Consider the following 24,486-nt stretch of genomic DNA (forward strand, 5'->3'; position numbering starts at 1 on the left):
AAATCTGTTGTTGTCCTGTATAGCATTATTATTATCCATACAATGAAAGCTTGCATACATACATCCATACAATAAAAGCTTGCAGTATTCGCAAGTGATTTTTTTTTCATTGAATGGCACCTCCGATCTATGATACAGTTTACAGATTCCGTCCATTACTCTTTGAAATGTAGAACATTGATTCCTCTTTGCTAAACAAAAAAGAAAAAACGTTTCCAATATACCATCAGTAGTGAAGGAGTGTGGAATGAACGCTGGCCTGGTCAAGCAACAAAGAACAAAAAAAAACAACAACAGAAAAATAGCATAGCGACTACCACTGTGAGGTCCGTAACAGTACCGGGACAGCTTCAACCTCTTTCTACAAGTGAACTCAGTAGCACGACATCGAGAAAGAGATCCTGTAGAGAGAATATGTGTACACGAAAATTTGGAGTTGGAAGAGAGTTAGAGTTAGATTATGGTTTCGCTTGGCCTCCTGAGCTTAACTAGAACCTCTCTAGGTTTTCAAGAAGGTGACCGCTACTTTCTTCAAAAAAATTAAGTCAATTCTAAGCGAGAATGAAATTTCTCTACAATGCCAAGGGGCCCAGTGAGAAGAGTCCGTCTACTTATTAGTGAAAATTCATCCAGTCTTGAAGCCCATAATGGAGAGCGCCATCTATCTTTGTTCAATACACTCATTCCATCATGCAGTCATCCTCTTTCTTTGTCCCTCAACTACCAGGTATGATAGTTAAGGGGGAGCATCTTGGTTGGTATGAGGGAAAAAGTTAAACGCATCGCCCCACGAATCTGAGGTGGTGCGGAGTCAAGGTGGATTACGCCTATGCGGGGTCGTAGACTGTGAGGAAGAGGGTGATTCCGTCCATTTCTTCCTAATTGCCGTAAAAAACGGCCAGGAAGATGAGATGCACAAGGCTGGCGCGCTCCAATCAAACTCGTCGTAGAAAATAGCGCCCCTGAACGCTAGATGCCGCATCTTCCAGGCCGTTTTTTACGGCGATTAGAAAGAAATGAGCGGGATTCCACCCATTTCTGCATCTACGATCCCGTATAGTCTTTGACCATCGGAAATCCACATCACGTCAGATTCGTGGAGTGATGCCTTTACGTCTAAATGGAGGGGAAGAACTGGAATCAGTAGTTGATTTTTTTGATTTAGAGCTTCTAGACCAATCCAGAAGAAAGTAGTGACGATTGTGCTTATTACGTGGCTGTTACGTATTACATATGTTATTTTATTATCATTACCATTGTTATATATTCTACTATACATATTACGTCATTACCTATAGAGAAAAGATAGAAATTCATTATTTAGGGTTTTGACTTGAAGTATGGTATGCCTTTACACTTAGTCACCTATTTATAGTCGTTGGCGGATGCATTCAACCGGGTGAGCGCGACGCGCAGTATTCTCTCTTTCTCTGCTTGACACGTGTTCTCTCTTCCATCTGTATTGTCCCACTGGTCCCACTGGATGGACTCCGCTCAAGTTCCTCTGCCGACTACACACTTTCGGCAGCTACACTGCGCAAAATTCTGTTTCTACTAAATTTGATACAATGAAATTAAAAAACGACTGAGATCCACAAGAGATTGTGGTTGTTGCGCTTATCCGATAGTCGCCATGAAAAGTCAGGAACGTCAAAAAAAGAGAGAGGAGGCAGGATAAAGTAGTCGCGACAGAATTTGTGAAGCCGGGCACTTTAAAGAGGAAGGCATGAGGTCGATGAGAGGAAAGACATTTGACAGTGAGCGACTAGATCAGAGGTCACCACGAGGTTCGAGCTGAGCGACTGTGAGCACTCTGGCAGTAGCTGCTTCTTGAGGGAGGTTGAATAGCGTTATTCCATCGTTGTTTTTGTGAGGGCACCGGCTTCAGTGTTGACAACAAATGCCGGAACGACCCTAGGGTGCGTTCATAGGATTTTCACCAGTTGAGAGACCCTTCCCCAGGTTTGCATGGAGCTGTGTCGTAGTTGAGTAGAATGAGGAAGACATGTATTTGAGATAATGTGAAAAAATAAAGGAACGCAGATTCGATAACGGACGTGGAGAAATTTACGGAAAGGGCGAGGATTGAACAAATAGAGTGCGGAAGAGGCTGTGACAAAGTAAAATAAGATGGATATGGGAAATCCTATTGGTATTACCGACTCATATAAATACATTCAATTTTTTTAAAATGCGAACGCAAAGAAAAATATGAGTGCAAGGTGGACTATAAGTGGCGGATGGATGTCGGCCGAGAAACAACCTTATTATTATTTTTATTGGAACAACAACAACTACTGCGACTCTCCAGAAGCTCAGCGGAGATAACCATTAGGAATGAAAGAAAAACGACGAGTGTATGAAATGCTCTCGTAAATTTAGAAAGAAAGATCTCGTGAGTTTAAGCGTGTTTCTAAACTACAGATAAGTGGAGCCTTTCTTTCCTATGTGGACTTCACTTCCACTTTCTATGTGGACGTTAACGCTTGATTGGAAACAGCGCAAGGATTATTAGAGCGGCAATTATCCCTCGATTGGAGAGCGATTCCAAGAAACCCAAACAAACTATATATACTACTACTTGAACCCAATAACGGTAAAAACATATTAATGACGGGAACCTAAATAACAATGAGGAGTAAAAATAGAATAAGGTCAAAATAAGGCTCTAATTTGTTGAAAAAAAAAGTTACAAACGCGACTAGAATCGCCCATTTGAAGCAGCTTTATTTGCATCCGTCACTCTGGTTGATAACATTTATTGATGAGGTGGCAGTGATCAATACGCGACTGATAGATCGTACATTTAAGGAGTGCAAAGGATCTTCTCGTCTCCACTTCTTTCTTGAATCCTTTTATAACATCCATATGAGATGCACTTGCTTGATTTCATGTCTTCGTTGGCTGGCAGATCCCCTTCTCGTCTGGAACGCTCCCTTTCGCACAACCACATCCGAATGCTGCGATGTCCGGTTGGTAGGCGCATGGCGATTCCGATGAACACTCCTCCGAAACTAATTCGCAGTATTCTGAATATGGAAGAAGTTAATGAGGTGTCCAGAGGGTTTTATTTGTGAACATGAGATTTTATTGCACTATCTACCTTCTAAGATAACCTTTCTAGAAAACATTTTGTTTAAAACTTGAACTGCACGTGAGGTTGTTAAGATCTTACATAGGTCAACGTTTGGCGAGTGCGCAAACTTCGGAGTCTGAAGAGAAACTCGATGATTTTATAGATTAAAATGCATTCTCCCTGCTCAAACGATGCTCAACGATGAAAAAGCGGATTCAATTCCCTGGATTTCACAGTTAGAATTGATTTAAGGGGTTTACCGTCGTTGAAGCTTAGTTATTCTGAAGTAACCAGCGCGATTAAACAGTCCTGCATACTAAGATGTTCTCGGTTTCGGTGGTTTTCGTTTGTTTGTATGGCATTAATAGTTGCAATTTATTTTTGGATTTTCTACCTAGATTCAAAACGTCTTCATAGATTCGCGAGCTGCAATCAACATTCATAGGTCAAGATCGCAGCCCATACTCCGAAATCGGTTCAGCCGCACCTTTTGGCTCAGGATTGAACTGGTGGGGCCTGCCTACTGCGGTGAAGCCATGCAATTTCCCTGTGAGATACAGCAGGTGTTACTTGATACGAACATCCAGCAGTCCATATAGCTGTTTCTCCGATTTATTCGTCACCACGGTTTTTACAGGCAACGGTTTTTACAGCCACATGGCATACGTCAAACATGTGACGCATGAGCACACACCCGCATATGCAGAAAATTCCTGTACCCTCAATCGCAATATCAAATGAACAACGAAAATTTATTGACCTTTTGTATGACTATGACTTTCCTACAAAACACTTCCTGGTTATTTCGAGTAAATGTCTTTAATTTATACCCGATAAACTGTCACATCTTTATTCCGCACAAGACAACCGCCAATACAGTTTTTCTGCTCCATTCAGGAGGACTATTATATTCAGTTGTGAAGTAACCAGACAGAAATTGAAGTTACCGAAAAAAGTCAGGGAGAGAATAGTCAGCTTTTTTTGGCCTCTCCTCTGATCTACACTTGCCAAAACTGTCGAGGATAGAATGTGTAGCTTCAGGCTGGTCAGTTGACTTTCCAGATTTAAGCCTATTGAATTAGTGTGGGGTAATGCTTTTATCAAGTAAATTTAATATTTGTTCATCTGTTATTATCTATCTTATTTACTCTAATTGATTTTGTCCTCCTCTCTTGAATAATGTGCGCTGTTAAGTCCTTTATTTATAAAAAGGAAACATCAATTCCATGAGTTTATTGTATCACATTCACTTTGCTTTACTTAGACGTCGTAGTATTCGTATAGTACGCAAATTGAAGGGTTCCGTTCCCAAATATTGGGAAAGTCTAACGAGAGAGGTATGAAAAATACAGCTGACATTAAAAGACGTAGAGTTCTCAGAGTGGGGCGGAAGCAGCATCATAGAAGGGAAAAAGGAAAAACGGAACCAAAAGGAAAGTGATTTCAAAACTGACAATATTAATCTATGATCTCTATCGATTGTAGAGCCTCCTTCTCCCCAGCAATCTTAATTTCATTCGCAATCGCCCATATGACCATGTTTGCACTATGCCGGATTGTAAGATATGTCCCGATTGCAAGGAAGGATTGGGTGGATTCATGTGTTCCTTATCCGATTTCCTGTATACAGTGCGGTGATGATTACGTAGGAGAAACGGCTAGACACTTATGTGTTCCAGTAAAAAACACCTGGACAGCAAGAGAAACTCACTCAACTCCACGGTATTACGTGGTCACGGCAGCAGCCGCACTACGGAGAAGATTTTGAAGTTAGGATCACGACATTACCGCATGAACCTTGTGTACTGGGAATGAGAGGCTCTGGAAGCGTTTTGGATCCAAACCAAGATCCGAAAAATTAATCTCAGTGCTTTTCTATTACGCGGAGAGTTGTTCCCTGTTCAAGACTGTTATTTGATTGCACTGGTCACCCCATGTGTTCAGCAGCGGGAGAGAGTTCTTACAGTCCAAAGTTTTTCATTTTGCATTTTCACATACAGTTATGAGATCCAATAGAAGAGGTAATATTTTCTTTGTGAAGCAGATAAGACGTTTGACCGTCTTGTACGGGAGACTATATTAGGCAAGGCACAAAATGGAACTATTTATTTGATCCACACATTTTCTACATCGCTGTCTCACTCAACGTGTGGTGCCAACCTACATAGGAGAAAATCAACTCCGCGTTCTGTGCTCTGAACGGAAGAAAAAGCACATCCAAATCACTTTCAACATGCCTACTATCAAAAAAGATCAACTGTTGGTCAATATCAAGAAATGTTTGTCGATGGAAGGATCATGTCAACAATTTTTGGAGGAACGCCTTTGAACGAGAATACAGAGTCGATTTTGACCGTGAAGAATCCGATGTATTGCCAAAACTGCCTTCCAGAGAAAGTACAGCAGTTTGCTAAGTAGATCGCGTGGTGACAGCGACCAGAAAGGCTTCAAACCAGGTTGTATTGATCTCACGATAACGAAGCCATTGTCAGCGAAGAGCCTTTGTCAGTCAACTCTCAAGTTGCCGCAAGGAGGCCTTTCTCTATCACAAATCTATTGCAGCCAGTGCTAGAATTTGCACCAACTTCTTTAACTTATTTCTAACCGCCGCAAAATTCTTTCTATTCGTTTTCTCTCTTCAATTCAAGACCGCTGACGTAGGAAACACACAATTTTTTTCTTCAAAAAAAGTCCCTTTCTCGTTTGAGATGAAAACTTTTCCAAAAACAAGTAGCGAACTATTTTAGACCACGAGAAATCTAATGAGACTATTTCAGTTTAGCAGGAATGAGCGAGAAACGTGAAGTCGTTAAACTCAGGGTGGATACATACTCTTGAAACGCACGGTATTTGAACGATGGATTCAAGGTAAGCTCCTCAGTCAACGCTCGCTGGAAGGACCGATTTTATTCGGCAGAAGTGAAACATTCGCATTCTTTTTCGTCTTGACATTATAACATTTGTCTTTTTTGCTACTCCTTGACGCAATAAAATTTAGTTTATCGCTTTTCTTCTATTTTCCTTACTTCAACATGAAATCCAGGAAAATCGATGTTAACAAAAATTCTTGTAATTTTCACATATTCCGTTTATTGGTTCGTAGTGAATTTCTCATGTACTCTCGGGACATCACACATCACAATTCGAAGAATGAAAAGTCGATGATATAACCACATCCGGCAATATCATCGACAATAAATTTAATTTCAGCCAATAGCAAAGTGGTTCGTCTATCAGAGTAAGAAGGTCGGCTCCGAATGATTTGAGATGGAAAATGAGCGCACATAAGTGGACTCACTTCAGATTCATTTTCTATCCTTACCTTTGATGTTTGTCATCCAGTGATTTATCAGAGAACAGTAGATTTCGACTATGGGACGATTTCGAATTGAGGTGGCTTCAAAGGTGGATGCCCTTCAGAGCAGAATGCTTGCACAAGCTTCTGAGTGTGACGTACAATCCAAAGAGGATTCATTGCGAGTAGAAATGCGCGAGTCGGAACAACTTGCCTACGACAATGTACTAATTACACTTCCTCCGCCTTCCATAACCGGTATAGACATCTTTCTATTAATTTTACCATGTTCTCTCAAAAAATCTACTAAGAAAGGCTTCTTTTTAGAATCGCGACATGATTTTATGCACTAAAGAAATCGGAGATAATAACGAGGCAAAAAGGTGCCACAAGAATTTAATTACATCTGCTTTTGAGAAGGAAGTTTATTTGGATTTGAAGGCCGATCTAGCAGTCGTTGAAATCCGCACGAGATGCGATGGAGTGGAATTCAAGAAAGGGACAAATATTCAAAGTTTTCGTCTAGTCATTACTTCTACTCAATGTGTATGTTTTAATCGGTGTCTAGGTATCACTTAGTTTCTGAGTAATGTCAGGAGGAGATATGAGGAAATGTAAGAGAAGCGAACAATCGAAATTTTGATGTAAAAAAAGATGAATAAGTAAAAAAAAAGTTACCACTGAAACTCCCAAACAGCAGCTTAAAGCGCTTCTACCTATACTTTTCCCATGTACTTCTTCAGGTAATAAGAACCTATTGCCATTGTAAATATTTATTCTTCCTTTTATATTTTTTTTTTGCGGAAGAACTGTACAGAATTCTACATTACTACAGACGGAGACAGTGTCACCTAATCACGCCAGAACAGCGCTTAGGAATTTGGAAAATTCGTGAGCTTGTCAACTCAAAAAAAGGGATTAACTGTTGGTGATATTTTACCTTTTTTATTAATTTATTTAAGGATGGTGAACTTGTAGTCACTCCTCGTCATCTCAACGAAGCTCTCCCTTTGTGTGCCTCAAAAATAGCCTCATCTATCGTTATTTTACCTCTACAGGTTTTCTGGCGGAACGCCGTAGACTCAGTAGGTTATGGATGAGTACCAGTAAATAAGCACATTCCCTCTCTCGTCTGGGACCAGACTCAACTGTGACTCACTTTGCCCTCTCTCGTACGCTCTGATGAAAACATATCAATTGACCTCCAGCAGCTGGAATTCGTACCAGTTCAACAAAAATTCCAGGCTTTTTTGAAAACGTGCGTTACAGCACTTGTCACAAATTTGCATTGAGCAGTGCGTCGGCCGTACTCGAATCTATCTGCACACGGTCACCGCCGACAGGAATGACGAGGGCTTATGCCTCGCAGAGCCTATCAGCTCAGAAAACTGAACCATTGTGAGAAGGGTTCGTTCGTCACGGCATCACAGCTCTCATTCTCACTCATGCATTCTTAATAGTCATTCATCAGTATCAACTTACTTTCATCGCTGCTATCCCAACAATCCTTAACTCCGTCGAGAACTCGTCCCTCCTCCACGCACTCTCCGCTCAAACAACGAAATTCGCCAGTTTCACATATTCGTATTCCTGAAGTAAAAATAGAGTAGGGGAAGCATTTCAAAACAAGAACAACCACACCTGGGGCGCTTGAAACTCCGACAGGTGTTGAATTTTCAGGCGGTACAGAAGTTGCCGCCGTTGTACTCGTTGCTGAGGCAATGGTGGTCGTGGAACATTCTATTAAGCGACATGGCTCTGAAATTCCATGGAAACACTTCACGAATGTGCGCGAGCAAATACGATACTTACCCTCGTCACTGCCATCTCCGCAATCATCCTTTCCGTCTAGAAGCCACTGTGGTAAAACGCAGTTGGCTGTAGAGCTGCATTTGATACTTCCTGATACGTTGCACAACGCCTTCCCTAGAATCTAGCTCGGATCAAAATGCTGCAGAATATGACGATGCTGCGGAAGAACCCTACATCTGTGGTCACGACATCGTGTTTCCATCTCTTCAAATCGAACGCATCGTCCGCAGGGCAATCCACTAAGTTTCGTGTCGCAGAGCACTTTTCCAAATCCACACCCTGAGCCAGCACTTGCAAAGTTCCATTGAGGGACGTAGATGACTCACATTCATCGGACATATTGGGGCAGTCCACACGACAGTTCCTTAGTGCGATCAAGGGAACGCAGAGCGGAAGCGGTCGGTTGGGATCACAGTCAAATTGGTACGGAGGGCAGCGGTGACCAATTCGACCTGAGTAGTCTGAACAAGGCTCTCTACGGTAAATACGGGACCAAGGCGAGTCTAGTAGCCATGTGTGAGTTGTGGGAGCAACAGATTAATGCCAGCGGTGGTTTAAGAGCGAGATCCAAACAACCAAACACAAAAAGAGCACCATTATTTTGAAAAGCTCATAGGCGACTTTTTATAAGGTTTGTGCCTTTTGAATAATTTACCAAACTTTTGCGATCCGCCGACAGTACAGTCTGAAAGTTACAAGAGAAAAAACTTAATTAAAGGGAGCATACCACGAGCCTGACAGTGTTAGGATTTCTCCACGAATAAATAGGGTCAGGGGTGTAATTAAAGAGTATGAGCGTGATAACCCTTGATTCCCGTAATTGTCCTGAAAAATGGCGTGCGGAAAGGCCCTGCCGCACCGAATCTCCTAACGAAGCTCCCCATAACGAGTCACATCTGAGAAATAAGCACTGCGTTTGCATGCGAGCAAACAATCGATGGGTCGTTGACGCTGTTTCTTCCATTTGCTGGCAGACGTGGCAGGTATGCCTGCCATTCAAGGCATGGGATGTTATTAGGTGCCTCGTAGGGAGATTCGGGGCAAAAAGGCCATTACCCACAAAGTTTCTTAAATGACATTAACAGAGATTTGATTTTTCTCGTGAACTAAAACTCCTTATCTATCTGTGAAGGGATCCTAACATCCTTAATTTTTTGGTATGTAGCCTTTACAAAGGATTACAGAGGATTATATTCAGTAAAAGAGAGGAATAAACATTCTAGAAATAGCGAGGAACAAGACAAACCATAAAGTCAAAACCAGGAAAGGAAAGCAGAAGAAGAATGGAAAAAGAAAGGAGAACAACGAAGAAGACTCTATAAGAAACTTTAAGAAGTTTCGTGCTCAGCCGACTCATACTGTGCTTTGCGCGCTGTTGTAAGAGCGCATCTATGGTTTTGAACACACAACAACAACAACAAGAACAATGCGCACGCGTTTAAGGTTGAGATTACTGTCAGCAGACTCATACTATAATTTGCAACGCATCCAACAATCATTGTGAATCGTCGTGAGACTTTGCGAGATGTTATCACAATCATTTATTTCTCAACAGAACAGACCTCTAAAATTAACGGCCTCAGATTGTGCAGCGGGATAAAATGATAATAAATAGACGAACAGCAGCCTGCAAAGGTCAACACACAAAGTTTCGTTGCCGAGAGAACATTTTCTCGAAGAGAATAACGGAAAAGTGTAAGCTTAACTTTGCGAAAATTTGACTTTGTAGAATCCACGAAGACTCCGCAATCGGTCAGGTGCAGCGATGGTGTTCTCTTAAAAAAGGGGTTTGTTTAGGCTGCCCACACCTGATGGAAGAAAGAAACCTGGACCCGCTTACCTTTAGATGATTTCTTTCCTTCTGGAAGATGACTAAGATTCGACAGACACTCTCTCGAAGGATCTCTTATGTAAGGCATGGTTTTGTCGTCGATGAGGAACAAAGCAGGCGGCCTGAATCGCGTTTTTAGAGACATTGTTGCTGGGCATAAAGAAGGCAGCGAGCACAAACAATGGCAGAATTGCTCCGCCAACGCAATCTCCTACTAACACAAAAATTCCCAAGTCGCACCCACAATGTGCCAAAACTCGTGAACATTTTAAAATCTCAACGACCCAAATAAGCGCCAACCTGAGGATTCTGCTGGAGCGAACAGCGGAATACTCGTGAGTTTTGTTGGAGAATAATTCTTAGTTTTCATTGCTTTAAAATCCTCCCATGTTCAAAGGATCTCTCACAATTCTGGGTTTTGTGGTTGTAATTTTCGCATCTACCGACTTAAAGGCAATGTGCGGACAATGTTGGGACCTTCTCATTGGTATATAGAAGAGGCAAGAGTGTGGTTTATAAGTACGGGGCGACCACGCTCAGTTTCTCCTAATAATCTAGAAAAAGGCTTGGGGGCAGTCCAGCATCACCCCATCCCCCGAGGAAGCAACTTCCTACGCGATAGAACGTACGTGCATACGCGGCAGATATAACTCAGATACGCAGCAAGGGCCGCCCCAGAATCACGGTTGCACACGCGTTACGGATTGCCTTCGTTCTATCATTAGCGGCATTTTCGTAGGTCCCTTGGGTGATTTTCCCTCAACCTCAGCCAAGTTCCATAGTCACCCCTTCGTTGCGATCTCCAGTAACAAATGGGAGGTCCTGCTAGCAGCACCCATCGCTGCAGTTCGCGATGGTCCCATTTCGATTCCAACAGCTACGCTCCACTGCGCCGCTTCGAGCGCAACCACTTGCTCAACTGGACCGTCCTTCATGTCGTTTCGACCCAACTATTCACAATACACACACAAACACGTACATATGCACAATAAGAGAAAATCCAGTAAGCCTATTCTTAGAAGTGCCGACCTCACCTTCATGAGGCTTAATGTAAAATACTGTGCACCCTTAAAGCCTTTACTGTGATTGATAGATATTTAATGACCCTCTTCTTTAAGGATTGTCTTTATGAACGTATCTCACTAGTCCCAAGAGTTCAAAATGCGAAATCTGAATATATTATGTTGGTTCATTTGTTATTTCTTATTTACGAGTTACAGAAACCATGATTTTGAATCTGAAGGCAGTCACATCACCGAATAAGGACATCGATGTTACCATGAAAACGGCCATATGACTTCCAAAAATTAAGATCCAAGGGCGAGGGTGTCGCTCTAGCAAAGCACAAAATTGCTTGTTGTTGTCGGTTGTCGTCAAGGAAAGGGTGAAGTGTGAGAGCGTGAAATTTTCGTGAGCAGTGTGCCGTTAAAATTTTGAGAAATATGCTATGGTGAGTCGTTCAATGACTACTACTTAGATCAGGGTTGTATTGCTGAGAACTTTGTGTGCAATGGACTCATTTTCATCTTTTTTTATTTTTGCTTTTTTGTGGTTGTCGACAGCTGCGTAGAAAGAGAGTCTGCGAAAAAAATCGAGGGACATCCACTCGCAGCGAGGTTTTCTGATGCGTTTTTTTTTTGAAGAAATTATCAATCTCAGCGTTGGAAAAATTTTTTCCAAAGCTGGTATTGTAGGGAAAGGCTTTCTTTTAGAGTATTACCATTCCCTTTACCGCTAGATGATGCGGAATCAATTTATCACCTGAATTGCTCCTAGTTCATTCGATTCCTGGACTTTTGAAGTGTTTTTCTGTCATGACTGCAAGTTATGTACCGTCTGAAGTGTGTCTGTTCCTAAGGAACCTCCTGCCAATTTTCACAGCTCTAGTGGAGTATTCGTATACGGGATGAGGGGGGTGATTTCGTCCATTTCTTCCTATTCGCCGTAAAAAACGACCCGGAAGATGCTGTGGGTGCATAGGGCTGGCGCGCTCCAGTCGAACTCCTTGTAGAAAATAGTGCGCCAGAACGCCCGAAGCCGTATCTTCCGGGCCGTTTTTCTCCGCAATCAGGAAAAAATGGACACAATCACCCTTCTCTCCATAATCTGCGATCTCGTATACGAATACTCTACCTAAAATCCGTACGACCTCAGTAGCTGAAACAACAAATAATAAACTCGTTTCCGTTCCATGCTGGAACTCTTGCCATAGAATAGAAAGAAATACCCACTAATTCTCCTCAAGAGAAAAAAAATTAAAGAAGCTCCTGAAGCCCTCCATAAATAATGTTCTTAAGTTTTCATAAATACTACATACAACAACTGGTTTTCTTTTTTTAAATAAGGTTTTCAGAACGTTTTGAAAAATTTCGCCTGTGAACGCAGTTGCTATTCTTTCTTTGTTTCGGGGACTGGCATTGCACAAATGCTTTTTTTTGGATAGCGTTGTTCAGTGAAAAAAGATAATAATCCGAGAACTCTCTGCAGTTTTGCTCTCATTATCAAGTGCAGTCGATTTCTCAGGGACATTTCGAGAAAAAAATCCAAGAAAAAACTTAATAGAAGGCACCATAGGTAAAAATAAAAGCTTGTACTGCTGAATGTTGCTTCCAGGGTGCGCAGAAATTTTCGCAAGTTTGACCACAGTGAAGCGATCTAATTTTTAGCATCTAATATGGTTGAGGTACATACCTTTCAGCTGAAAATACAAATAATAAACTTATTTCTGCTTTATGCTGCAACTCTTGCCATAGGATAGAAAGAAATGCCTTGCAGGATATTTTTTGTGACCAGATTAGTCAAAAATATAATACAAGATATTTTCTAAGACGCTAGTACTTTGCTAATTTCTCAAGAAACTTCTTTCCTTAAAGAGGTAAACAAAATGCAAAGAAATAATAAATTCGAGCGAGTTGCAGGCTGATCCTTCTTTTTGCGGCTGCTAGAGATACCCGGAGGACAAAAAGAAGGGTGATTTATTGAAAAGAAATTGAGATACGTTGACTTTGCCGAGCACCAAAGAGCAGCAACATTTCCTGCTGTTATTTATCTTCAGAAAAAAAACCACGACAAGTGACATTTAGCTGAATTTGAACCCAACACTTTCAGTTAACTTCCATTGCGTAGGGAAGCCCTCTCTGATTTTTAGACACGTATAATTTTCAAAATACGAGTATAAATTGATAGTAACAGACTTGTCACTAATGGCGGCCGTTTTGTGCCATGAACTACCTTGCGGATCTTCGGATCGTCGCACCCACTTCTGCGCTGGCGTCGCACTTCATTACAGCGCCACAGCGACGTGTGTGTAAGCGGGTGCCGTCAGTTGTCGCTTGGTCCCCTCATCAACATCGCCATCGCTCGTGGCAGCGCCCTACATAACTGGCCATCAACGTGACCCCATCCGTTCGGGATGCAGCTTCTGGTGTTCCTGGTGCTGTTCGTGATTGACTCATTAGGCCAAATGCTGGAGAAATCTCGTTCAGTATGGGTCGAACAGGGGCTTGTTCGGGGGAAAATCTACAATATCGACGGGCGTCATATCCAAATATTTCGCGGTATTCCCTATGCAGAGCCGCCTATCGGCAGTCTACGATTTCAGGTAAGAATACAAACATAGTTTCTTTTTCACTATTCCTTTCCGTTTGCGCTGATGCTGGCTCTGAGGTTTTTCTGGATACCACATGTTTGCGTTCGTCCATGTTTTATGGGCGATTTCAAAACTGCACAACAAAATGCTATCCGTCATGACGTTCGACGCTCAAAATAAAACCATATGAGAAGAGTTTTATAGACGGAAGAGAGTTGTTAACTTCGTGTTAGCTTGTCGTTGTAAAGCGGACTTTGTCTCAAAACTCGAACACCACCGCATCGTATAAAGCACTTATGATCGAGGGGAAAAGCGTCAGATCTCGCTCTTCTCGAATGCAGCTATCCATGACTCTTTGTTGAGCGCTTCGAAAGAGAACGCCAGAGGAAGGAAAAAGCGACACATCAAAAGAGAGAAGTGGTAGAATTCTTATATGGTCCTATTGTAAGGTTTGAACAGGGTGCTGAGTCGCATTTTGTCATGTGAATTCTTAAAAAATTCCAAAAAAAATAGACGTAATTTAGTGTTCTCCTGTCTTCTCAGAGAAACTCTGCTAATCCTGCACTGCCGAACATTCACATACTTAATATTGTAGTGAACCATCAAAAGTTCCACCTCAGAGCTCTTTCGCTAAGGATGGCGAGTATATCTTTGTACTAGGCATTTACGAACGCCGCGTTAGAACCGTGCTTCACCCAAATCATCGCGAATATCGGTCCGATGAAGAGCTACCCTGTACCGTATCTGGAAACTCCTGTTTGCTTAACCGTTTTAGGTGGGAATTAGTTTAAACTGAAGTCTCGTTCCAATTTAATCTTTAAAAATTTGGGTTTGAAGTTGCAAGTTAGTCATTCAAAGCATAGAACAAATTTTTATCACAAGCTGCTTAGCCACCGGCTGAGCCACTGATCATGCGATTCGCCATGTTTATCTCGACTTGCTCATATTTCACCTTTTTAACGGGGAATATTTCAGAAGAGAAATTTTCTCACAAGTACAGAAGTTTTTGCTGAAAGATTCCACAAATAAGAACACTTTGAACGGTATTATCCTAATGTTCCAGAAGACTTCGTTACGGTTCCTAAATCCTAAGGAATATATTTGGAAGGCATGTAACCTCGTGAGCACAGTCAGTTGAACAAAGGTGAGGCCGGAGAGTACGAGCCTACAGTTGTTTGCCCTCCCTGCAGATGTTCATCCATCAAATCGAAATGCTGCTTCTACAACAGAGGATTTCAAGATTCAAATTTGTGTCATCAGTTGATCTGTGAACCTTAACATCGCTCTACAGTTGGAAAGGGGAAAACTTCATTCGAGTGCTGTATCCGTGAAACAGCAACCATCAACTCCGCAAATTACGCTATGCACATTATAAAATTAGACAATAAAAAAGTAGCTTTGTGAGGGTAGAAAATTATTTATTTTCGATGCATTCCCGTAAGCTCAGAAAAAATCTTTGTTTTTATGGAATTTTCGTACGCTTATCAGCAGCATCGAGTGCAAAAATTTGCAGCGCTCATAAAACAAGTGCAAGACTCTAAGCAAGACACCTATTAAACTAATAATACTACACCCAGTAATACCGTATTGCTCCCATGTCCATTTCTTTACAGTACATTATTTTCAATTAACTAGAGGCAGCAGTTATTTAATAAGTGCCTCCTTAGTATTTGCTGGTGATATCTTTCTTACACTTTACTTAGTTAAAATGCTAATCTAACGAAATCGCCGCAGTAGCGCCATTTGAAGCCAAACAAACAGTGGTCCAGTAACCATTTACAACAACTGTTAGTGTTTGTGTACCGTCTAGCAACAAAAAATAGGTATGTTTGAATGAAACTGATCTCAAAGGCGTCGGGTAGTTCTCATTCTCTTCAGAAGCGGCTATTTATTGCTCGTTGAGGTGAAGTTGTTTGTTCGTTTACCGTGCAAAGTTACGTGTAGGCTCTCCATTCGATCTGTTGATTTCGCCCACACAATCGCTCGGGAGTGACGCTTGTGGGCAATTTGTCTGTGAAACGGGAAGAAAACTAATGGCTTTGCAACTGTCTTCCACTCGAAATGCGATTTTTACCTCCTGTTAGAAAATGATTACGAATCGCGTCGACCTGCTCATCTGTTTCTCGTCCTTTTCGAAGTTTTTTCACAACTACTTATTCCTCTCTTCATTGCACCATTTCACACAAAAACGTGCCCGGCGATTTATATTGTGTAACAAGTTTAAAAGTCACTGGGACTATTATTTGTTGCTGGTTCGTTCGATGTTTGTTTTTTGTTTGTGGTCTAATGAAATGAATTACACAGCGCTGCTTCTCTAGCAGAGGTTCCTACATGCGAATGAATCAGAAAAAAGAATAGAAGAGGAGAACCTGTAAGCTAAGGAAAAGAGAAATCTATAGGTATCTTCAAGCATTAAGGGGTGTACTTCAAACTGCCGGCGGTAAGTACTTACGCGGTCAGGATGACACAAATTCAGGTTAAGGTTGTACAATGCGAACCCCTCAGAATTTTAGTTTTCTCCGAGATGCTTCAATCTTTCGCTGTTTTTTTTTACTCTAACAGAGCTAACTAAAATAGTTCAATTACCTACTTTCATTAACTAATTATTAATTCAATTACCTCTATCAATGCCGATGCGTGGAACGAAGAGAGGGAAGTAGAGGGTTCTTCTGTTTTCCGAAAAATAGCTAGACATTTCTTGGAAACTGAGGTACAAATTGCGCTTGGCTTATTTTAATGCAATTGTTTTTGTCCTAATTCTTCTTTTTTGTCTGGCGGTCTTCTGATAAGCACTTGTAATGCCTTTACAACGCTCCAACAATTTTCTTCATGTCGTCACAGCGCAGCGAGAGGGGTGAACGTATGACCTGAGGAAAATTTACTTGCACATTACAAAGTTCGAAATTAGTGTGTCATAATTTTTGAGTTGCTGATATTGTTGTACCATTTGCATCAAATAATAACATTCTGGAAGAGGATTCCAGTCCCATTCGGCGATTTTCTGCACGGACGTTCTTGCGACATGCAGCAGAGCGTTGTAATGCAATTTATGCTCATATCCTATCATACGCACAGCATCGTCTTTTTTCCCTAAATCTCAGATCTTCTTGTCGGTGCATGCTGCCAACCCACGCCCAACTTTTGCCATTTTCTGCATACCTTCTCAAAACACGGACACTTTTCATTTAATGTCAAAAATGTAGAAATTTGGGACCCATTCGTAATCGTATGGAATGCGTAGTGGATGGAATATTTTAACATGGTGGCTTCCGCATTTTTTTAGAAGTGAAAGTATAGGATGAACCAAAGTGAACAAACAAAATGTCAGCCATTTAAGGTAATTTGTTAATCTTAATATAAGCCACGGAGTGTTGCGCAGAGGCATAGTCGATTTTCAAGAAAAACATTACTATTACAAGTCAACAAACAATCTAACTCTTGCATTTGCCGGCGCGATATTTACTTGCACTTCAAAATTCTGGACCTTTGAAAGTTAGGAACATCCCTCACCGAACGTGTTCATCTGGATGAGCACAGGGAACAGAGCGCTGCGCCAAGCGCGTCGCTCTCGTCCAGCTGAGTATGGCGGTCAAGACTGTGAACCATACAATCATAATGACGCGAGCCTCAGGCCTCAAAGCACCTCAATTCTTGACCTCGAAGCAGACCCATAACCTGCAATTAAGGAAGTACTTATAGGAAACACTGTGTGTAAACAATGTTCTCTATACATTCAGTATTTCTCCTCTCACCTTCTGTGCATCAGTCAATTCTTAGTTCATCAGAAAAGCTCAGGTCACATTCCAGAAACCCGTGAAAAAATCTCGATGGCATCAGGAGCTGTCCGCGGTCGAGTACGGTCCTCCTTGTATACAGTTTATGGATTTCCATCGATACGACAAGTACTCGGCAGAAAACATGGAGCGACAGAGCGAAGACTGTCTCTATCTGAATGTTTTTAGTCCTTATGTTGGTGATTTACATTTCGTTGTTCTCAAACTGCGTCTACGCCTAGTGCTCAATCCAGGATCATGAGGACGAGTCAAAAACGTTTCCGATTATCGTATGGATACATGGCGGTTCGTTTCTTGCTGGATCTGCTGATACGGGTATCGACATGGAGGTAAGCTATTTATATTACTGTTTATTATTATTATTATTACTGTTACTATTATTATTATTACTATTATTATTATTATTATTATTATTATTATTATTATTATTATTATTATTATTATTATTATTATTATTATTATTATCATTATTTGTATCATTGAGATCACCAGAAGCACTGTGTAACGCCTAACAGAGGATGTTTTTAGACAGTCGCTAGGAATATAATATTCAAGGGAATCACGTTCGTCACCATTAACTATCGATTGGGACCTCTTGGTACGTGAGTTACAACAATGTGTAAGGCTCATACAAATGCAATATAAGCAAATGCAAACTTGTGAGTAAATAGACCATGGATGGTCTTGGAAGTGGCGGAAAAATTTTCAGCATAAGCTGAAAAAGCTTGAAGATGACATAGCATAAAGTATAAATGATAATGAAAAAGAAAAACTTGGAAACAGAGCGATGGAAAGTCTAGTTCATATATGTACAGGTATTTATTTATTTGAAACGACATGATAAAAGCACAGAAATAAAATTTGCGTCCATTCGCGCACATTCACAAGCCATCGGATGTGTTCAGCCGGATGGACGCGGCGCATCCGCCGCATGACGCACTTTCTCCTGTTGTGACCGCGCTCCTTCTCGTGCTTGCATAGTGCTCGCCCAGTTAAACATATTCAAAACAAATCACAGTTTTTTGCAGTCCAACAGCAAAATCAGTAGAATCTTTTTGAAACAGGAATCTGTAAGATTTCCTTTTATCTCATCTGTTCGATGTTAGAGTGCGCATTCAACGCATTCATTCATTTTTTTCTACTTTCCTCTCTCTATTTTTATATTTTCTAGTTTTAAATGAGCGCGAAGAAACTGACCAATTTCTTCCCTCACCGCCTTTTCACCTTTTCTTTTTAATTTCTGAACAGTATCATTCAAAAACCTGCCACAATGTCATTTGCAGGTTTTCTGAACATGCGAAGTGGTGACAAAGTCGAGGGCAATTTTGGGATCTGGGATCAGGTGATGGCTCTTAAATGGATCCAAGCCAATATCAAACAATTTGGAGGTGACCCAACTAGGGTCACGTTGATGGGCGAGTCAGCAGGAGGCGCTGCGTGTAGTCTACTTGCAGTGAGTCCAAGAACTCAAGGTAGGTTCTCGTTCGCATTACATTTATTTCTGTCAAATGTTTATGCCACTTGTTTATCGCAGAAGAGCAAGCTGTAGCTAATTTTGCAGGGTTAGCGCAGCAAGCGATTATAATGAGTGGCTCGGCCACAGCTGGTTGGGCTATCCATCGACACGGAACGCCTGCATGGAGTGTGGAGAATTTTGTCAGCTACCTAAGGTAGTTTCTTGGCGATTATTAACATCCAGACTGCTAATTAGGCTTATTCCCATTGTCACTGGTTTGTAAACGACATGATCAGCAATGCTCAAAATGGAAGAGAAGGGTTTTATGAGATGCTCTAATAGATGACGAAAATTAAGGTGCGAGAAAACAATGAGCAGCGACTACACACGGGAAGTGATCGGTGACGAATACACACCAGAGCTTTTGAAGGCGATGAAGTGCAACTACCAAACAGAACTCGTTTCGTGCTTAAACGTGAGTCGAAATTGTACATTTCGTCAATATTCTCGGTATTCGCCGAGCACCACCACACTAAAACTGAAGTTACAAACAATTCCACCTTTAGTCGCAAATGTTGTTTTACTTCGTTCATATACTGGGGAAAGGTTACTGTGATAAATGGAAAATCCCGAGGAAAACTCCGGATTTGTTGGTATTGGAGATGTTATTGAAGATAGTGTGCAGGAGAACTTTTGGAGATGTGATCTCTCTACTAGTAGCTTACCCGCGAGTGTCACCTTAAAATCCCACAGCTGCCCTAAGGAATCCTGAAAAAGAAGTGATCAGTAGTTCTCAGGCTGATCAGTCCGAATATGGCCAAAAATGTCCTCCAACAGAGTAACTTAGGGTAACCCCCAAATGAGAAAAAGTTCCGCTAACTCTGCTTCAAGGAAGTTACCAACAGGTCAGTAGACGATTTCGTCGCTTTTCCCCGATCCTGTCATGTCCTCCTCTTGTTTCAAAAGGGGTTTTTCTCATATCCGACGTTATTGTGTTTCACACGAACTTTTGGTCGTCCGGGCTAATTACTCTGATCGCCGAAGATCTCTTTTTTCTGGATTTGTGAGAGGGAACTGCGCGTTTTCGTCCTGATACTGAACTGGTGCACAGCTACCGGTAGATAGCTTCCAACCTCGAAAATTTAGGTTGACGCTTTGGCTGAACATTTCCCATTTTACATCCGAAAACGAATTTAGGACGATCAGAAGCCTGAAGAGCAGATGGATTGTCTTCGGAAGGAAATTAACTTCACTTCACTACTTTTCCGGAAGACACTTGCAGTCGAAGTGAGTTATTTTATATAAGCTGTTTGTAAAAACGGAATGAGAAATTTGATTGATATTTTCCGGATAAATCTGATTTTTAAATTTCCTGTCTATCTAATTCCTGTAAGCGATTCTCTGGGGGCTTCCAATTTCTTTTTATCTTTACAGCTCGGCGTGTCGAAGATGGTTGTTGACGGGGATCTCATACCAACGTCCGGCGTAGATCTAGTTCGAAATTATGCTCGAATCCCCATCATGACCGGAGTTGCGCGAAAAGAATGGGCGCATAAAAAGCGTGAGTAAATAAGAAGGTAAAGGCGATGATTTTGAAGCGATCACTTTATTTTCAAGCACAGTTTTATAACCTTCATCGAAAGTCGACGCTAACGGCAGAGGAATCCGCCGAGAGCGTATTTCGCATCGTAGAAGGTTCATTTCACGACACATCGGCTACAAAGCTCAGCAACTCAACGCTGTATCTGGTGGCCAATGCTTCCTTTGTGAGGTAGGACTGATAGCGTTGATCTTTACTAATATTATAGCACTTCAACACTGCAATATGCCTGAGTTTACAGACAGCAGGCCTCGAAATGTTATAAGTAACTGTTGGAATCAGGCAAAATCCAGTGGTTTCTCATTGTGTGTGGAACACAAAAAGCATCGAGTTTTTCTTTGAAGGACTCTGTGGAAAAGCCTCACCATCGGGTCGACGGTCTTCCCTAGTGCGCTTAATATCGCGTGGAATCGAGTCGCTCACGGCTCTGGTCTAACGGTTGTCGTTGAAGCGCATGTCGTGTCCGGTCCACCCTATTTTACTTTCCTTGGCAAACAAGGAAGTTTGCCAAGGAAAGTAAAATAATCGGCGTCTCCAATCATCGATCGCTGACGTTGGAAAGAACATCGAATCCCGTACCTCACTTTTGAGAAGCGGAATACTACTAGCATCACCCTTTCGATCAAGCGTTCAATTACACTCACCGCATTTTCTTCCTGCTTGCGAAGTGCCCAGGTTTTTGAAGCATTAGTAAAAGTCACTTTCTCCTTGCTCAGCTGAAAGATATGGGGAACCGATACGATGAAGGACAGGAAGGACATGGCAGAGCAAGTGTGATCTCTCTGGCAAAGGACGAAGAAGATATGCTGTTTTTTGTGCGCGAGCTGATCTCATCAGTTCGTACCGCATGGACAGCAGCTACATTCGTTGCTGGGCGATTTTGCATCAGCTTACAAGAAGAAGACTTCATTCACATTACATTATGTCGCGAACAACGATAACTCATCTTCAAGCGTTTGCTTGCCACATGAAGAGTTGAGGAGCCGCAAGTAAGTGGGCTAAAACTGACCAATTTATGTTGTATAAGTGAAACCTTCAGTAAGGTGGCAAGAAAGTACTGAGCCACGCGCGGCGAAATGAACACCTCGAGTTACAGACGGGTCAAAACGACGTGAAGCTCGGTGCAGTTGCGTAAGCGACCGCGCTCGTAGCGGGGGACCCTTACTACCAGCATTCGTCGCTGCAGTTTTCGATGATCTTAAGTCGATTCTAGATGATGTTTTGACTCCTTCTCACGTCCCTGACTTCTCACGTCGGGCTGTGATTTAACACTCTCTTTGAACTCTGACTCGCCTCTTCTTTGAAGGTTCCATTGTGGATTTGAAGCATAATTGGAGTTTACAAATCTCTATTTCTTAATTTCTTGCATTCTTCGTCGGTTTTAACCATTAGCGCCAGCATTAGATACTTTCGCAATAAGTTCGGAATTTTGTTGAAGGATGTGATTCATGCCGAGCACTCAACCTGCATTAAAAAATGCTAATGAATACGAGTGTTTCAGATACATCGATGATCCAACAAATACATTTGAGACGAGCCGAGTGGTATCTGCCTTACAAATGGTAAGCTACAGGGTTCAAAAGCCAAGCGAAATATCCAACTAATTCTAAGAACAGCTGGTGGACACTCTACAGTTGCCGCCCAAACGTGTTCCACCGAGTGGGCGCGATGCGCCTGTCGTGCGTGCGTGCGCTGTTCTTGACGAACACAATAGGCGCATCGCCCACACAAATGAAGTTGAACACAGTTGGCCCCACTACATAAATAACCCATTCTTGCTACTTTCAGATGGAGGCCGACATCGAGTTCGTCGCTCCTTGTCAGAGAGAAATCGATGCATATGTCCAGAACAATTTGACTGTATATGCCTACTCATTTGATTACATTCCAGAAAGCCCAATTTTTGAGGAGGTAAACAGTACTGACTGCTAGTTGTAATCGATCAAACCAAGGCATAAGCATAATAGCTTTGATGAGGATCCGAGCAAGCGCATTTTTTCTACTGCTTTTTAGTTCGGTCACATATAATACGTACTTTCAGGAAAAGAAAGTTTTCGATTTATTTGGCAAGGACCCCGTGACGATTGTGAGGAAAGATCAAACGCTGAAAGGTGAGAATGGTCCCCGAGCTATTTCGCTCGTTATTTTTGTATTATGTAAAGAAAACGATCCTAGCACTTGGTATTCATAAAGTCGAATTTTTATGTTTCTGAGGTGTTCAAACTCAAACATTTGAAATTTGAAAATTACGAACACATATTGCAATAAACTTGCGCACCAACCCCAGTAGTGGGTTCGAATATGTGGACATGGGGGCGGTGTAGCGCAGTCGGTAGGAGATTTTGTTGCGTCTGCTCGATCGATAGTTCAAAACTGCTCTAGCTCCAACCAAACCGTATATCTCTTCGTGGTCGATGTAATTGGTGGTTGGCTCGTTTGTGAGGATAAAGCACTCACCTGATGCATCGGCCAACCCTGCAAGGCATTGTATGGGCTGCACACGCATTCATAAACGATTCTGAATTGAAGTCGGAGTTGTAGGCGCATCCCCAGAGGAATTGATCAACGCCCTGCACTCTATCCATCCTCTATCTGGGCGTATTCGAACCCCGTTGCTATTGAACATTCGGAGCAAAATATAGGCGAGTAATTCTCTGCATCACTGCGAATATTCGACCCTCCAAATGTTCGAATAGAAGGACTTCATAGAGAATTTTTATACAAAGCCAGTACTTCCTGCTACTCTGTGAATGCGAGGGTCATATGAAAAACGCTTCTTGTCGTAATAGTAATATTCAATATTAATATCAATATAACCATATATAATTTATGTAATCAATATAACTTACACTTATATTTGTACTCTATCGACCCCGAAGGGAAGAAAGGGTTGGTGAGCACCGTGGCGAATTCGAACCTCCGGTCGATCGTGCAGACAGCGGAACATCTTGCTTACTGCGCTACACCTACCCCTCTGTTTTACTTCTGGGAGGATAAAAGCACTGACTTGACACATCGGTTAGACCCCGCAAGTCGTTCTAGGCCAGTTACAAGTTCGTAAACCTCAAAAGATTTTGAAGAGAAGGTGGTGGCGCATCCGAAGCGGATCGATTAGCTCCAGACACTTTGCTCCTTTACTTGTGCTTTATATTTGCTTCAGATCGCAAGATTGAAGCATTTCACGGTTTGGACCACGCGTTCATTTTCTCACGAGGATACAGCAGTAACTTCGAGATTCGACCGTTCACCAAGAGGGACGAGAGCATGGCTAAAATACTGACGAATATGGTGACAAACTTCGCGAAAAGTGGCGATCCTTCCACAAAGCGGTTCGTATTTTTGATGGCTAACTGTGGAATTATTGTGAACGAAAAAAATGATCTTTAGGGTTTAGATTCACGTGGCCACAGTTTAGCGGTAACAACACTACCGAGCACATATCAATAGATCTTCCGCCGAAGTGAGTTGTTTCCAGAAATCGCTGTGAATTAATAGTGAAAGTACTTAGTTCAGAGTGATCCAGGGCGAACTGCATTGGCCTAATCCGAAATTTTGGAATGTGGAAGCGGAGTTGATAAGCCGACATGTGTCCGCCATTGGGGACACGGTTGTGGATCCAGATGCGGACCTCAGCAATGAGGAACGAGTGCAGGTATGCAACAAATGCTTTTTACAACATGTATGCAGGGTGTTTCCAGTTTATCCGCACTCAGTTCACTTCATAACAGCCGAAAAAGATTCTTTTTCCAGAAATGGAACTAAATTTCAGCTAAGCGCATATCGTCGAGCGTGGTGGGCTCTATGGCTGCTCGTTGCCGTGTTGGCGATCGTCATTTGGGGCATCGTCATTTATGCGGTCGTCTCAAAAGGAAGCAGTCCTAGGAATAAGCCTTACGACAATATCGTTATAACACGATAACGATAATGATTTGACTGACAGTTTGAAATGTTACAGAACTGTTGAATTTTCACGCATTTACATTGAATAAATTAATATTATTATAAAACAGAACATCGCGAGATTAAAACGGAA

The 24,486-nt window shown here is 41.9% G+C and overlaps 3 protein-coding genes across 4 annotated transcripts; 2 read left to right on the forward strand and 1 right to left on the reverse strand.

Annotated features, from left to right (window-relative positions):
• Positions 1-2,889: 2,889 nt before the first annotated feature.
• RB195_010740 (uncharacterized protein) lies at positions 2,890-10,949 on the reverse strand (the record flags this gene model as incomplete). Of its 2 annotated transcripts, XM_064191870.1 has the most annotated exons (8): positions 2,890-3,029; positions 7,854-7,961; positions 8,013-8,129; positions 8,184-8,297; positions 8,358-8,462; positions 8,510-8,644; positions 10,024-10,136; positions 10,801-10,949. In XM_064191870.1, the coding sequence occupies 8 exons, from the start codon at positions 10,947-10,949 to the stop codon at positions 2,890-2,892; spliced, it is 981 nt and encodes a 326-aa protein (XP_064049453.1). The 2 variants fall into 2 exon arrangements, with proteins under 2 accessions (XP_064049453.1, XP_064049455.1); XM_064191871.1 differs by lacking the exons at positions 2,890-3,029; positions 10,024-10,136 and adding an exon at positions 9,746-9,810 and having other exon boundaries at positions 7,825-7,961.
• Positions 2,958-3,762, forward strand: RB195_010741 (uncharacterized protein; the record flags this gene model as incomplete). Its single annotated transcript, XM_064191872.1, has 3 exons — positions 2,958-3,053; positions 3,494-3,639; positions 3,714-3,762. 3 exons carry the CDS (start codon positions 2,958-2,960, stop codon positions 3,760-3,762), a joined length of 291 nt encoding a protein of 96 aa, XP_064049454.1.
• A 2,477-nt stretch (positions 10,950-13,426) lies between the features above and the next one.
• On the forward strand, positions 13,427-24,372 carry RB195_010742 (uncharacterized protein; the record flags this gene model as incomplete). The annotated part of the gene is made up of 17 exons (XM_064191873.1): positions 13,427-13,615; positions 17,411-17,572; positions 17,631-17,726; positions 17,926-17,995; positions 18,681-18,869; positions 18,959-19,067; positions 19,211-19,328; positions 20,051-20,140; positions 20,288-20,414; positions 20,471-20,624; positions 21,955-22,015; positions 22,242-22,364; positions 22,495-22,564; positions 23,614-23,782; positions 23,848-23,913; positions 23,967-24,105; positions 24,223-24,372. The coding sequence occupies 17 exons, from the start codon at positions 13,427-13,429 to the stop codon at positions 24,370-24,372; spliced, it is 2,082 nt and encodes a 693-aa protein (XP_064049456.1).
• Between the last annotated feature and the right edge of the window lie 114 nt (positions 24,373-24,486).

This window comes from Necator americanus, chromosome III, assembly GCF_031761385.1.
Source record: "Necator americanus strain Aroian chromosome III, whole genome shotgun sequence".
NCBI lineage: Eukaryota > Metazoa > Nematoda > Chromadorea > Rhabditida > Ancylostomatidae > Necator > Necator americanus.